Source organism: Heteronotia binoei, chromosome 10 (assembly GCF_032191835.1).
Source record: "Heteronotia binoei isolate CCM8104 ecotype False Entrance Well chromosome 10, APGP_CSIRO_Hbin_v1, whole genome shotgun sequence".
In the NCBI taxonomy this organism is placed as follows: domain Eukaryota; kingdom Metazoa; phylum Chordata; class Lepidosauria; order Squamata; family Gekkonidae; genus Heteronotia; species Heteronotia binoei.
The window spans coordinates 12,312,537-12,328,454 of NC_083232.1; the positions used below are offsets into that span (position 1 = coordinate 12,312,537).

At 51.1% G+C, this 15,918-nt stretch overlaps 1 protein-coding gene across 1 annotated transcript; it reads right to left on the reverse strand.

Annotated features, from left to right (window-relative positions):
• Positions 1-19: 19 nt before the first annotated feature.
• Positions 20-13,797, reverse strand: ACAA1 (acetyl-CoA acyltransferase 1). The gene is made up of 12 exons (XM_060247981.1): positions 13,596-13,797; positions 13,112-13,205; positions 12,817-12,874; positions 11,430-11,509; positions 10,083-10,125; positions 8,211-8,309; positions 7,676-7,756; positions 6,398-6,588; positions 5,660-5,839; positions 3,292-3,347; positions 2,121-2,266; positions 20-989 (listed from the first exon to the last, which is right to left on the reverse strand). The coding sequence occupies exons 1-12, from the start codon at positions 13,779-13,781 to the stop codon at positions 914-916; spliced, it is 1,290 nt and encodes a 429-aa protein (XP_060103964.1). The 5' UTR covers positions 13,782-13,797; the 3' UTR covers positions 20-913.
• Between the last annotated feature and the right edge of the window lie 2,121 nt (positions 13,798-15,918).

Sequence of the window (15,918 nt, forward strand, 5' to 3'; positions counted from 1 at the left end):
GAAGGCAAACAGACTGAGGTTGCACTGATTGAAATTTAATTAATTAGTCCAAAGGTACAAAGTTAGCAGATGAGAAAAGTCTTTACATTGGTCCAGAGTCGGGACTCACATCCATCCTGGGATGTGTTCGATGCACCAAACCCAGGCTGCATCTGCAAGAGGATCTCCTCTCCAACTCTGATTCGTTGACCTGCTTTCTCCAACCCAGAAGCTGCTTTGCATGCCGCTTCCCAAAGCAAAGCAAACCCTCAACCCTCCTCCTCAGCAGTTTTACGGTTTTCTGTACCTGAGATTTCATAAAGTCGCTCAGGAAAGGGATTTCTCTGCAAAAGGGCCTGAGGGGGAAGGGATCTCCTTGCGCAGATCAGACTGTGAAACCAGAACAGCACTCCCATATCCCTTGGATACAAGTTCCCATTCATTGGCTTTGTTTTTATCCCACCTTTCTCCCCAACAGGGATCCAAAGCAGCTTACATCATTCTTCTCTCACAACCCTGTAAGGTAGGGTAGGCTGAGCGCACGTGATTGGCCCAAGGTCACCCTTGCGAGCTTTCACGGCACAGGTGGGGATTCGAACCTGGGTTCCCCAGATCGCAGCCCAGCGCTTAAAATACCTGCCCCCAACGCATTATGCCCATCACCAATCTTAAATGGGGCGCCCCACACATTCTGGTCCGCAGGCCGAGATTCTTCAGGGGGAAACAAAGGACTAGCTGATTTCTCCCCATAGTTAGAGGGAGGCGGGGCCTCTGCCAGGCAGGGCCGTGAATCACCAAAAGTAGAAAGACAGTGTGCAAGAGGGGTGCTGTGGGACGTACTCCGCCCACAGGCTGTGTTGGTTAGCATCTTTTCATTGGATGGATTCGTGAAGCCAGGGCACCGGGACCATTCCAGGAGTCAGGCCGCTGCCTGTCAGTTGCCTGGGTACTCAAACACCGCAGCAGCTCCCATGCCTGTCCCAATGCACATGGAGACCACCCCGTAGGCTCTGCAAGAGGAGAAGAAGATATTGGATTGATATCCCAACCTATACTCTGAATCTCAGAGTCCCAGAATGGTCACAATCTCCTTTACCTCCCCCCGCCCCACCACAACAGACACCCTGTAAAGTAGGTGGGGCTGAAAGAGTTCTTACAGCAGCTGCCCTTTTGGGGACAACTCCCACGAGACCTATGGCAGACCCACGGCCATTCCAGCAGCTGCAAGTGTAGGAGTGGGGAATCAAACCTGGTTCTCCCAGATAAGAGTCCGTGCACTTAACCACGACACCAAAGGAGGTGCAGAACATTCTGGAATTGCTTTTTGCTTTCTCATTTAAACTAATGCTTAAATGGCAGCTCAAACAAAAGGAGGATGGGGAAAAACCTAGAGCTCGCTGTAGGATACAGATGCATGCACTGAAACCACAGGAGATGAGGGCAGCTACATGCATAGATGGCTTCAAGAGGGGATGAGATCAATACTTCCTCTAAACTGTGGAGTCTTCTGAGCAAAAATTCTGTTTTGTGAGTTATTGGCATTGAGTTGTGAGCTACTGAATAAATTAATTAGCCCTGGGGCCATTTTTCCCAAATCAAAAATGTATAAGCTGGAGGCTAAAAAACTGTGAAGCTAGCTCACACTAACTCAGAGGGAACACTGGATTGGAGAAACATATGGAGCAGAGGTCCATCTGTGGCTATTAGTATTGTTGGAACTCTCTGTCTGGGGCAGTGATGCTCTGTATTCTTGGCGCTTGGAGGGGCACAGTGGGAGGGCTTCTAGTGTCCTAGCCCCACCGATGGACCTCCTGATGGCACCTGAGTTTTTTGACCACTAGGTGACAGAGTGTTAGATTGGATGTGCCATTGGCCTGATCCAACATGGCTTCTCTTATGTTCTTAAAACTAACAAAGACCTTTCTTAGCTTCCTCTCATCTGCCAGTCTGAACTGGCAGAAAAACGAGTTTTGCAGTACTTAACTCCCCAGAAGGAGCTCCTGCGGCAGAAAGACCAATTTCTCAATCTGCTCAGCGCCTCCACGGCCCCCTTTGCAAACGCAGGCAAAGGATCAAGCACTTTCTAATCCCCCACATGGGCACACGCTCGATCTTAATGATGCAGCCCCTCCGACACTCACCTCTTCCCCCTCCGCTTCAGCTCGTTCAGCAGAGTGACAACCTGCCGCGCTCCGGTGCAGCCCAGGGGGTGCCCCAAGGCGATGGCGCCACCAAGAGGATTGACCTTCTCCAGAGGGATGCCCAACTTCTCCACGCAGTACACGGCCTGCAGGGACACCACAATCGAGAGCACCGTCAGGCACCTTCCTTGGCCCGTGTCCCAAATGACATCTGGGTTGAACAGAGACCTTACTTCTGACTACTACGCAGGGTGTTCCGGTTTCACAATTTAAAACCTAAGTAGCATAGAAGATTTATAGCAGGGGTGGCCAAGGGTAGCTCTCCAGATGTTTTTTGCCTACAACTCCCATCAGCCCCAACCAGCATGGCCAATGGCTGGCGCTGATGGGAGTTGTAGGCAAAAAACATCTGGAGAGCGACCGTTGGCCACCCCTGCTTTATAGAGCCTTCCAGAGCTGTCCTTATGGTACAGAACATGCTGCTGGCTCTCTTGCTGCTTCGCCCTCAGGATGCTCTGGGCTCTGCCGCCTCCAGCCCTCCTGTCTCAGCAAGCCCAGGGAAGTCAACTGAATCAGGAAGGCTCGTCTGACAGCAGCAGCACCGCATGGGTCAGATTCCCAGACAGCGCTGCAATTACACTGGGGAAAGTATTCTGAAGCCTTACCCAAACCAGGCCTACCCAGTTACAGGGAGAACAAGGGAGACTGCTGAAAGAAAAAGGGGACATAAAAAAGAGGATCAAAAGAAGAGGGAACGGGGCAGCGTGATAAACGAAGGAACAAGAGAGCGCATCGGCTTGCATGCATCTACATATGCACAAGCAAGCGCTATCTGCCTGCAAAAAGGGGGCTTGTTTGCTACTCTCCACTTGGGATACTGAACGGCCTTTCTGCTTTATCACTGCAGTCAGACTGGACTTATTTTATGTTTCATTCCTTCTGCTGACAAGGTCTCAAAAGGAAGCCATGGAGGACATGTCCTTTGTTTAATATGTGTGTGTCCGCTCTGTATCTGTCTAGACGTGCGCGGTAGGCCTGGATGGATGGAACGTGTGTGTCCGAGTCAGAGACTCAACCCACTCAGTTCTTCTGCGGTGAGAATTCAAAAGGGAAAACTGTGCACCTGTGGCAGAGAACCAAAAAACCCAACCAGGGCAGGCTTCTCTCTCACCTGACTAGCAAAGGCTTCGTTGATTTCAAAGATATCAACATCTTTCACAGTCAAACCTGCATATGAGGGAGAGACATTACGACAGTGAGCTTTTCCAACAGCTTTTCCAGGGAGCTTTTTCAATAGCATGCTATACAAATCGTAACACATTCAATACCTGAACAAAATTCATTGTAGACTGTTCACTAAAGCTTGATTATAGTCTTTGTATAACCGGCGCATAAAATCCCTCCCACAATTTCTCTCTTGTTAATCACCCTAAACACGAGAAATGGCTGTTAACTGTTGAAATACAGCACAGCAAAACCTCCTAATGCCCATCGCTAAGCAGAAACGCTTTAAAACCAGGAAAGTGTTTCTGCTTAGAGATGGGCATTAGGAGGTTTTGCTAGTTCCAGGAACCACAGATCAGATTTGCTTCTCAGCTGCCCATGGCTGAACAACCTGGCAGTGAACCAGCTGCCCGTATCTCTTCCCGCCACACACACTGATTGGTAGCGGGCGCTCCCTCCAGTGAGCTGTGCCATCTGAGCTCATGCCGAACTACTCACAGCTATTCCTCACACAAGACCAAACTGTAGCTTGTGCAAATCTGCCTTTGGGAAATGCAAACACACCTGCAAATCTCGAGAGACCTACGCTAACGACAGATGAAAGCCATGGCCAGCCACCTCTCGGAACATCTCTTCCCTTGAGCCCCCTGCAGGCCTGCACAAGTCGACTATGACTTGCAGGGCTCTTTTTCTAGCAGGAGCTCCTCTGCATATTAGGCCACACCCCCTGACTTAGCCAATCCTCCAAGAGCTTAGAGGGCTCTTAGTCCAGGGCCTACTGGAAGCTCCAGGAGGATTGGCTACATCAGGGGGGGGCGTGGCCTAATATGAAGAGCACTTGAAAGCACATTCCTCTTCTCATACTTGGAAGGCTGTGATACTTGATTTCAGATTGGTAATGCTGCTGGGACACGCGGGCGATACCCTAGAAAGTACCACTATGTCTCGGGAATCCTGGCACAAATATGATGTTACGGGTGGCAAGGAAGGCGTGAGGAGATAGGGAGAGATCTATTGTGTTCCCTCCCTGTTGTCACAACAGCTGAGAAAGAAAGGATGCCACGCAGAAAGAACAAGATGATAATGATCTTGGATTTATATCCCGCCCTCCACTCCGAAGAGTCTCAGAGCGGCTCACAATCTCCTTTACCTTCCTCCCCCACAACAGACACCCTGTGAGGTAGATGAAGATATTGGATTTATATCCCGCCCTCCACTCTGAAGAGTCTCAGAGCAGCTCACAATCTCCTTTATCTTCCTCCCCCACAACAGACACCCTGTGAGGTAGATGAAGATACTGGATTTATATCCCGCCCTCCACTCCGAAGAGTCTCAGAGCGGCTCACAATCTCCTTTCCCTTCCTCCCCCACAACAGACACCCTGTGAGGTAGAAGAAGATATTGGATTTATATCCCGCCCTCCACTCCGAAGAGTCTCAGAGCGGCTCACAATCTCCTTTCCCTTCCTCCCCCACAACAGACACCCTGTGAGGTAGAAGAAGATATTGGATTTATATCCCGCCCTCCACTCCAAAGAGTCTCAGAGGGGCTCACAATCTCCTTTCCCTTCCTCCCCCACAACAGACACTCTGTGAGGTAGATGAAGATATTGGATTTATATCCCGCCCTCCACTCCAAAGAGTCTCAGAGGGGCTCACAATCTCCTTTCCCTTCCTCCCCCACAACAGACACCCTGTGAGGTAGAAGAAGATATTGGATTTATATCCCGCCCTCCACTCCAAAGAGTCTCAGAGGGGCTCACAATCTCCTTCCCCTTCCTCCCCCACAACAGACACCCTGTGAGGTAGAAGAAGATATTGGATTTATATCCCGCCCTCCACTCCAAAGAGTCTCAGAGGGGCTCATAATCACCTTTCCCTTCCTCCCCCACAACAGACACCCTGTGAGGTAGATGAAGATACTGGATTTATATCCCGCCCTCCACTCCGAAGAGTCTCAGAGCGGCTCACAATCTCCTTTACCTTCCTCCCAAACAACAGACACCCTGTGAGGTGGGTGGGGCTGGAGAGGGCTCTCACAGCAGCTGCCCTTTCAAGGACAACCTCTGCCAGAGCTATGGCTGACCCAAGGCTTTCCAGGAGCTGCAAGTGGAGAAGTGGGGAATCAAACCCGGTTCTCCCAGATAAGAGTTCACACACTTAACCACTACATCAAACTGGCTACACTACACCAAAGAAGAAACCTTTTGGCTGGATTAAGATGCTAGCTAAGAACTCAGAACCACTGTGCCCGCCCTGGTATCAAATAAAAAAATACAAAATGGACATTCTCATCACACTTAAGCCAGGTCTCACCAGCCTTTTCCAGTGCAACCGGGATGGCATAGGCTGGCCCTATGCCCATGACATCGGGTGGAACTCCAACTACGGCGTAAGACCTCAGCACGCCCAAAACGGGAAGGCCCAGCTGGGATGCTCTGGAGCGTCTGGCCAGGAGAACAGCAGCAGCACCATCGCTCACCTGGCTGGAATTACCTGTGGGAAAAGGTTTTGCACAATGGTCTCTGCAGCTGGGTGACGGAAGAACATGGGGAAACTGGCAGTGCAAAGAAAACTGATTTGTTTGGCTGCTGTCCAGCAGGACAGATGTGCAAATCCATTCACAGACCTTGGCAGGCCGACTACCTTGCACGATCAGCACTGGGTGGCTGCACATGTGGTGATCTATGACTTAAGGCTCTAGCAGAACTGGGAACCGTTAACAGCTTGCAAGAGTGGGGCTGCCTTCAGCCATGACACTGCCCCTATCCAATTTGTACTTCAAGGCAATTCAGAATGATGACAAGCCACGGAAGTCGCTGGGTGGCCCTCATCTGTCGAGCGCTTCTTTATGCCTTGAAGTTCCTTTAGACTAATACTGCAGTCTCCGCCCACCAACTTCCCACCAACCCAGGCTGACATCACCAGCTTGCAGAAGTCTGCAAACCTGTATCACCAGTTTGCAGAAGTTGAGAAGCGAAACACTGACCGAGAGCACAAGCGCCCTGTCTTTGGCCAGATGTCCCTGTGCCTTCACCCCCTGTCCGTTCTTACCGGCAGTGGTGGTGCCATCCTCCTTGAAGGCCGGCTTCAGCTTGGTCAGGCCTTCCAAGGTGGTGCTTGGCCGGACGCCCTCGTCCTGGAGCACTGTGATCGTCTCCTGCTTGCCCTGGTCGTTCGTGACAGTGGTCGTTACAGGAACAATCTCGTTTCTAAACCACCCCATCTGCTGGGCTCGGGCTGCTCTGGAAGCACAACGTATTTTTTTTTTAAACCCTCTGAGTATCTGTCTGCTAAACACATTGAAGCCACAAAACAGCAGACTTGGTGAAAGCCTGTGCCCCCTCCACACGCTCACTGCATCTTCTAAGACAGCGGTGGCCAAACTTGCTTAATGTAAGAGCGACATGATATTTTTTTAAATCTGATATATTTGAGAGCCGCAAGACAAGGAGGGAGGGAGGAAAATGTTTATGGGAGAGATGGAAAGAAAGCAACTTTAACTTCAAAGACATTCTCCAAGCTGCTGGCTGGCTTGCAGAAGTGCTTTAAAGAGACAAATGCTTTCACCAAGCCCACTGACGGGAAGGGGCTTTGAGAGCCACACAATATGCATGAAAGAGCCACATCTGGCTCCTGAGTCGCAGTCCGGCCGTCCCTGTTCTAAGAAGAAGATATTGGATTTATATCCCGCCCTCCACTCTGAAGAATCTCAGAGCAGCTCACAATCTCCCTCTCCCAAAACAGACACCCTGTGAGGTGGGTGGGGCTGGAGAGGGCTCTCATAGCAGCTGCCCTTTCAAGGACAACCTCTGCCAGAGCTACGGCTGACCCAAGGCCATTCCAGCAGGTGCAAGTGGAGGAGTGGGGAATCAAACCCGGCTCTCCCAGATAAGAGTCCACACACTTAACCACTATGGCTGACCCAAGGCCATGCCAGCAGCTGCAAGTGGAGGAGTGGGGAATCAAACCCGGTTCTTCCAGATAAGAGTCCGCACACTTCACCACTACACCATACTGGCTCTCCAGGATGCAGAGGAAAGAACTGTGTGGAGCCGTACATGCCCTTCGTGCACCACAAGAATAATGTTAGCTGGAAAGGCCCCTTGGAGCAATAACCCCCTCAGCTAAACCCAATGACAGCAAAACATCTTTTTAAAAAACAAAAAACAAACTGGCATTCAAACAGAGCTGTGTTACTTTCAGGATATACACAGAAACCGCAATACCACAACCACTGCGAGAGCACAAGAGGAAGCACAGTTGTGTGGAAGAGACTGCTACAGGACAGGGTAGGGGTGGAGGACTGGGAAATGAAGAGCAATCGCTTACTTTTGCTGGGAAGCCAATGCAAAGGCATCTTGCTTTTGCCGAGTGACGCCGAATCTTTCCGCCACGTTCTCGGAAGTTATTCTGAAAAAGAAGACCACAACGCACAAGGATTAGCCAAGGGAACAGTAGCGGCTCTTTGCCTCTCCAAGACAAAAAAAGGAAGAACCAGTCGGAGCTATGTGTATCTTCCAGCCACAATGGAGAACCACAACTTCCACTGTTTTGCAGTAAGTCAGCAACTTTCTAGCCAAAGGTAAGCTTAGGTGTGTGTGAGCAACAGGCACACTGAACAGGGTTTCCCAACCTCTAACATGATGCCCTAACTCTTTCTATTCAATACAGCCATCTCATGTAATCTTGTGGAACTCGTATCACTCAGCAAAAAAATCTGCAAATCAGGGTGCAATGCCAGGACAGTTTCACATTTATTCCCCCCTTAACATTTACCAGAATCCCATCTGGGAACAATTACTTACAAGCTTCTATCTACTTACTAAGAAAGTAAGTCAAAGGCCCCAAAGACAAGCAGGCTTACCCCATTGGGATCAAGCAATCTCGGGCATTGCTATTCTCCATCATACGGGAGCTGACGTCCCCAGGATTACCCACGCTGCGCAGAGACATGCTTTCTACTCTGAAGAAAGAAAAAGAAAGCAGGCGTTTCTGTTAGATTAACGGAGGTGCCCACATATGGGTTGCTGGAAGAGCCAAACGGCAAGTCACAATGAAGAGAATCACTGATCCAGATAGCTATAAGAAATCAACACATCATGTGACAGAAAGAGAAACACGCTGCCTAAATATTGAATACTTTGTCCAAGGGGGCATGAAACAAAATCAGAGTTAATTTTCTCTGCCAAAACAGTATTTGAAGATCTTGAAGGATTTCTACCACCTTCTCAAATCTCACTAATCTTCCATATGCATCTAATTAACTCAACCTGCCACTTGAGAACATCAAGGGTGGACTCAGCGCATGGCATTTTTCTACATCTCAGCCGTCCCTGCATTCACCTGAAATTAATGCTTTCCCCAAGCAACTGTACACAGGATCAGATCACTGGGAAACAAGTGCACTAAGAAAGCCAAAGTTTTCTTCTTTTCCGAAAACTTTAGACCCTATTTTACAGCATCTAAAACAAGCAGACCTCTTTGGGGTAGGGATTCATCTTCTTGTCCTCAATAAACAATCATGTGCATTGATGGAACTAAACGTTTCTCTAAGTCACCATTTGTGTTATTTTCTGACTTGCGACATTCCACGGAGTGCATGTCTCAGCACCCCATCTTTGTGATGCCGAGCAAACACAGATGCACAATGGAACAGAAACCCAGAAAGCTCAATGCTACTTGCCAAAGGCCTTTCCTGGATTCAGGAAGCCATGGTTTTCTGGATGGCTGGTTCTGAAAAGCAGTTTCTGTTGGCTTCAGAGAAAGCCCAGGCTTGAATGGGTCAAAAGGCTTGTGTGATATTCAGTAATCAGTCTTACTGCCCATTGCTGCGCTACTGCAAAACCAGCAGATCTGACTTCTGCTAGCCTACACAGAAAGAGATCTATTACTTGCCTGCATTAGAAACTTGCCTCCAGTGAACTTACAGTACGGGCCAAAGTTTACAGCCAAGCAGCTTGGAACGCGGCCATAAAAAGTGAACTGAAGTCTTTTCCAGGGCACAAGCTAAACGTGTGTGTGTGTGTGTGTGTAGCAACACTTCTCTTTTGCAGCACAACAAAACTCGGGCTTAGAGAATACAAGTCAGGAGTCCTACAGCTTTCAACCATCACCCCACATCACTGAGTGGGAGATTTCCAAGCCATATTTCATAGCACATGGAGATTACTCTAAATTAAATCAAGTCATTGAAAAGGCTGTGTGCAGCAGCTGGGTTGAACAGAGCACATATTTACAGTAATATTGCTGATTTTTAGGCACAGCATTGCTTTGGCAGTGAAAGCTCACAGAATCAGCCACTCTGAAACATACATTCAGGTAGGTAGCTATGGCACAGAAGCAAGCACTTGGCAACCTGATGCCACCTAAGTGACATGACTCATCCAAACCTGGCCAATCGCTACTGTTTAACAGCAGCCATCCCACAAAAGCCAGCGCAATGTAGTGGTTAGGGTTTGACTGCTGAGCGCAAAGGAGAAAAGGAAGTAGGAGAAGAGGAGAGATTATGGGGGCTTTCAGAAAAGGGAAAGGGGATGTAGCGAAGAGGGGGGAAATGCGATGCCTCCTATGAGTCCTTTCGGGTCCTTCTACTTGTAGTATTACAAACTGTCAGCAGTGACGTCCCTTGCAGAAGAGAGTTCAACTGTCTTACTGCAGAAACCATTATCCATGAGGCAGAAGGGGAAAGGAAATAGCACAGCATTGGAACGTGCCCAGCTATATAAACCAAACTCACCCACAAGCCAAGCCAATGTCATAAGACCCATTTCGGATGCCTCCTGCAAATAAAAAACAAAGCAAGAGCTGTCAATCGACTCAAGTGGATTTTTCCTCCACCGATGGGTCACAATTCATTGAGAGTGGACTCAGTTTCCTGGGAAGTAAAGTAGCTTATTCCTTTTCTAAGAGTATTTTCAAGAAGAAATCTCTCTTTACGGACCTGATTTCTTTGGCTACCTCTCCTAAATAGAATGTATTGTTGGCCCAAGTACTTCCAGCTCCATCCATCAGTTGGCATAAATAAATGGCTAGAATTGGGCTGCTAGGACACTTCTGATCTCCACTGCACATGTCACCAGTTTTGATCAAGATTTTCGACAATAATGCCTTTTGTCTACCAGGATCCCACAAATGCAGAATTTTACAATAATCTCCATCCCTACAATGGATGTCTGAAAATCTGCAGTATTATTGCCTTTTAAAAAGATGATCTTCATGAGTGCAAATTTACTTAGAAATGTACAAGTAATGCCTGCAGTTTGGGAGGGACGGTGGCTCAGTGGTAGAGCATCTGCTTGGGAAGCAGAAGGTCCCAGGTTCAATCCCCGGCATCTCCAAAAAGGGTCCAGGCAAATAGGTGTGAAAAACCTCAGCTTGAGACCATGGAGAGCCGCTACCAGTCTGAAAAGACAATACTGACTTTGATGGACCAAAGGTCTGATTCAGTATAAGGCAGCTTCATATGTAAATCCATTCTCAAGTATGGGTGCAACAGCCTGTGTCCCTTGCATCACTACCGGTTGTTCACCAACAGTTCTAGTTATTTCAGCTCAGCCTAACTGCCCCTCTTCTGCCACCTCGTCAGCTTTCCAAACCATGCAGAGCCTTAGCTAGTGGATATGGAAGGAAAGTAAGCAATTTCCATATTAAAGATAAATTGGAACTTGATAAGTCTTGCCCAGTTTCCACACTTATTACCAGCCCTAGGACACATGGATTTTGAAGATATTGGATTTATATTAGATTTATATCCTGCCCTCCACTCCGAAGAGTCTCAGAGCGGCTCACAATCTCCTTTCCCTTCCTCCCCCACAATAGACACCCTGTGAGGCAGGTGGGGCTGGAGAGGGCACTCACAGCAGCTGCCCTTTCAAGGACAACCTCTGCCAGAGCTGTGGCTGACCCAAGGCCATGCCAGCAGGTGCAAGTGGAGGAGTGGGGAATCAAACCCGGTTCTCCCAGATAAGAGTCCGCACACTTAACCACTACACCAAACTGGCTGGATTCAAGCCATTATAACATTGAAGTGACCAATTCTTTTTGGGTACAGGAACAGAATAGAGCACAGACATGGGTCTCGTACCAGCTATATTGATCACTGCTTGCAATCCAGATGAACACTGCCTGTTAACGCAAGACAATGGAACGGTCTCTGGAATGCCACTGAAAGAAAAAAAAAGATTTGTTCAAAAGGGAACAATTCAGGATCTAATTGGGTAATTTTAGGAATTTACTCTGCTGAGGCTGTCTTGTTCAAAGAATGCTCTTACTGGGATACACAGGCTAATTGATAACAAGTAGTCGTGCTTATAGCTGTAATCAATACAACTGCACACTTTGGCTAAACAGGAAACCCTGTAGATCTGCCATTACTATAACTGCCAGGAAAGGGAAAGGATTTTAGCATCATGAACTAGCCTCCCAGAATGAGGGCGATTATGACCATGATTGTACCATGACCATGACTCTTTGGTCATCACATTCTGGCTCAATACGTTTTCAAAACTTTTCTAAGTTCACCACAAGTTGTGGTCTGGATAAATATACACACTTTCTCCAAAGACCCAGTTCACCAAAACCACATATCAATCTCTTAAAGCCCTAAATAGGTATAACTGCACATAACCCTTCAGCATAGTCCATCACCTGCAGAGGAACATTTGTCACGCGATCCCAGTGCACTATTCCAGATTCAATCTGGGGCAAATGGTCACGACAGCCTCAACCCAGGGGTCTTTGACAGGTAACCTGCAAGCTACCAACAGCTCACTGGCTACTGCAAAATAGCTCATGCGTCCTCATATGCCAGTTTGGTATAGTGGTTAAGTGTGCGGTCTCTTATCTGGGAGAACCAGGTTTGATTCCCCACTCCTCCAGTTGCAGCCGCTGGAATGGCCTTGGGTCAGCCATTGCTCTGGCAGAGCTGTCCTTGAATGGGCAGCTTCTGGGAGAGCTCTCTCAGCCCCACCCACCTCACAGGCCTTCTTTCCTTCCTTTGTGGCTCTCAAATCTGATGTTCATGTCTTGCAGCTCTGAAACATCTGGCACTTATTCTATGTGGCTCTTATGTTAAGCAAGTTTGGCCACCCCTGTCCTACACCATCCTCACAAGTAGACAAAACACAAGCACAAAGCTAAATGGTTATATAAAGTTATATAAGGTACATATTGCCCCTTTGGTCTTCTACCACCCCACCTTGGAATGATTACTGGTTACCTAACACGTTCTTTGCTCAAGAATCAAGTTCCATCTCTTCCTCCACCTGTTTCGTATTCTGCAGCAATCTCTAATTACCAGTAGACCGCCTACTCAACCACCTAATGCATGACAAAGTTCAAAGGAAATGGAGCCAATGAGCAGAGCTCCAGCTTTAAATAAAAGTTGGGAAACTCAAGAGCACCAGCCACCACAGGGACTCAGGACCAGGGAAAACAAAGCCAAGAATCTAGAGTCAAAGAGCAAAGTTCACCTTAGAAACTGTCCAACTCTTGCTGTTAGTGCGCCAGCGCCAGGTTGAAGGACGTTCCCTAAGTATAAAGAGATTAATCTGCTTTAATTAAAAAGGAGCCTTCAGATAAGTTTTAAATCCGGGGGGGGGGGAGAGAACCACATTTGGCATTTAGAGGGAGAAACAGATCACAGCTTGTTCTTTGCCTGTGGGAATGACCGAACGAAAAAAAAACCCCACTCCCGTTTTGGCAATTTAGTGCGAAGGGGATGGGAGAAGGGGTGGGGGGACCATACAAGCCTGGCATTTCACTCACCCACACAGATATCCCCCAGCTCCTCAGCCTTCAGCTGGAGATCTTTCAGGACGGCCGTCATGACAGCAGCCAGAAGTTCATCAGGTGTAGTATCCTGAAAACGAGAAGCGCTCTTGTTATCAAAGATTTCAGGTTTTCACGGCTGGCAACATCATTAGGGTTTGTAGAATCTTTCGGGCTCAAGTGCCGTGTTCTACTGGAGAAAGTTTTGGAAGTAGAACACGGCACTTGAGCCGGACAGATTCTACAAAGCCTAATGCTCTTGTTGTTGTTGCCTTTTACCCACATTCTGCATCTCCCACCCGCCCTTCACTTTTTCAGCCTGCAGCTCTCCAGCAAGCTCTCCGCCCTGCTACCTTCCTGCCAGGCAAGGCAGCCGAGGGGGGTATGGAGCTATGGGAAGGAGCCCCTCTCCTGACCCCCCCCCGTCCCTTTCCTCAGGGAGGGTGTGAACGAGGCGAGTCCGAATCCACACGCGTCTCACCTTGAGGCCCCCCCGCTTGGCCTTCCCGATGGGGGTCCTCCGCCCGTGGACCACCACCACATCGTCCGGGGCGGCAGCCGAGCGCGCTTGGGCGGAGGAGAGGGCCAGGCACGGGGCCGCCTGGGGCCGGGGACGCCCCCCGCCGCCGCCCTGCAGGTGCCCCAAGACCACCTTCACGCGCCTCATCGCCGCCGCCTCAGACTCGCGCGCGGCACGCCGGGAAGCTGCCCTCGAGCGCAGGCCCCGCCTCCCCCGCAGTCCCGCCCAGTCACGGAGATTAGGGCAGCAACGCACAGGGCGCACGCGCCATACCCTCCCCCCGAAGCCCCGCCCAGCCACGGAGGGTGTGACAGTTGGGGCAGCAACGGATAGCCTGTGAAAGCCCCGCCCTTCCCCCCGCCCAGCCGTGGAGAGGGCGACAGTTGGGGCACCAATGGCCAGGGCGCGCGCGCAAGCCCCGCCCTTCCCCCGAAGCCCCGCCCAGCCACGGAGTGTGCGACAGTTGGGGCAGCAACGGACAGCCCGTGAAAGCCCCGCCCTTCCCCCGAAGCCCCGCCCAGCCGTGGAGAGGGTGACAGTTGAGGCAGCAATAGCCAGGGCGCGCGCGCAAGCCCCGCCCTTCCCCGAAGCCCCTCCCAGCCACGAAGTGTGACAATTGGGGCAGCAACGGACAGGCCGCGCAATCCCCGGCCTTCCCCCGAAGCCCCGCCTAGCCACGGAGGGTGTGACAGTTGGGGCAGCAATGGACAGGCCGTGAAAGCCCCACCCAGCCGTGCAGAGGGTGACAGTTGAGGCAGCAATGTCCAGGGCGCGCGCGCAAGCCCCGCCCTTCCCCTGAAGCCCCTCCCAGCCACGGTGGGCGTGACAGTTGGGGCAGCCACGGACAAGGCCGTGCGCGCAAGCCCCTCCCCTCCCTCCGAAGCTCCGCCCAGCCACAAAGAGTGTGACAGTTGGGACAGCAGCGGACAAGGGCGCGCGCGCAGGCTCCACCCCTCCCTCCTCCTCCGTCCCCCGAAGCCCCACCCAGCCACGGCGGGTGTGACAGTTGGAGCAGCAACCGTCAAGAGCGCGCGCGCAGGACCCTCCTCCTCCGTCCCCCGAAGCCCCGCCCAGCCGGGGAGAGAGTGACAGTTGGAGCAACAACGGCCGGGCCAACCGCCTAGGCCACGCCCCCTGCCTCCTCCGTCCCCCCCCGAAGCCCCGCCCAGCCGCGGAGAAAGCGGCGGCAACGGGCGGACCGCGCGCGCAGGCTCCGCCCCTCCTCAGCCCCGCCCAGGTGCGGAGGGAGCGACGGTTGGCGCGGCAACGGCCGGGAGCGCGCGAGGCCTCAGAGCCTCCTGCTTTCAAGCGAGGCGCCCTTTAGCCCAGGCGGCTCCAAACACCCCCCCAGCCCACGGCCTCCCTACGGGCGAGAGCCAACGCACGGCCCCTCCACCCCAGCAAGCCCGCCCTCTTCCTCCTCCTCAGTGGCTCGCTTCAGGCTTCGGTTTCTTGGCCTCCTCCGCAGGCGCTGTCAGGGCCTGGCCTGCCGCTAGTCCAGCTAGGCAACCGCCTAGAGCGCTGGCCTTCTGGGGGCACCAGATTGGGTGCCCCCATGTGATTCGGAGACTTGATCAGTGCCAGAAGTTAGCCTTGCCTAGGGTGCCAGACAGCCTTAGGGCCAGTTCTGGGTGCTCCGCTGCTGTTTAGCATCTTCACTAGAAGCATTCCCTGAGGATCCTGGCCAGACCTTGATGCTGAGAGGGGGGTGTGACGGAAAGCAATGGGTTAACCATAAACTGAAGACGCACAGGGCTGCGTCAGGTGACCTGAGGGTGGGGGCAAAGTGCTCAGAGCTCTCAGGGAGGGAAATTAAAGTAGTTGAGGGGGAGAAACTGCTGAGGCAGGAGTTCAGTCAGTTGATGTCTGACAGAGTGGAGGCCTGTCAGAGAAGTCTGTCAGTGGTGAAGTCTGACAGACTGAAAGGGTCAGTTCGGGCCTGGTAGAGGCTGAGAGGACAGCTGATCCTGTGAAGAAGCTGGAGACGGGGACGGGGAAGTCTTCCAGAGACTGCCAGCTTGACCAAACCAGCCAAGAGGGCTGTGTGTGTGTGTGAGTCAGTTAAGACCGGAATGGTCACAGACACCAGGAAACTACTCTGAAGATCTAGTGAGGAGGTTGAGGGAGTGGATGTGGGTCTGAGACACCAAGAAGGGCTGAGAGGAGAGACTCCAGTCGAGGGGTGAGACTAGACACATCGATCCCAAGAGGCCAGGCCTTGGCTAGAGGTGGAGAGTGAGTTGAAGGGAAACTGTGAACCGTGTAACTGTGAAAGATCCAAGAA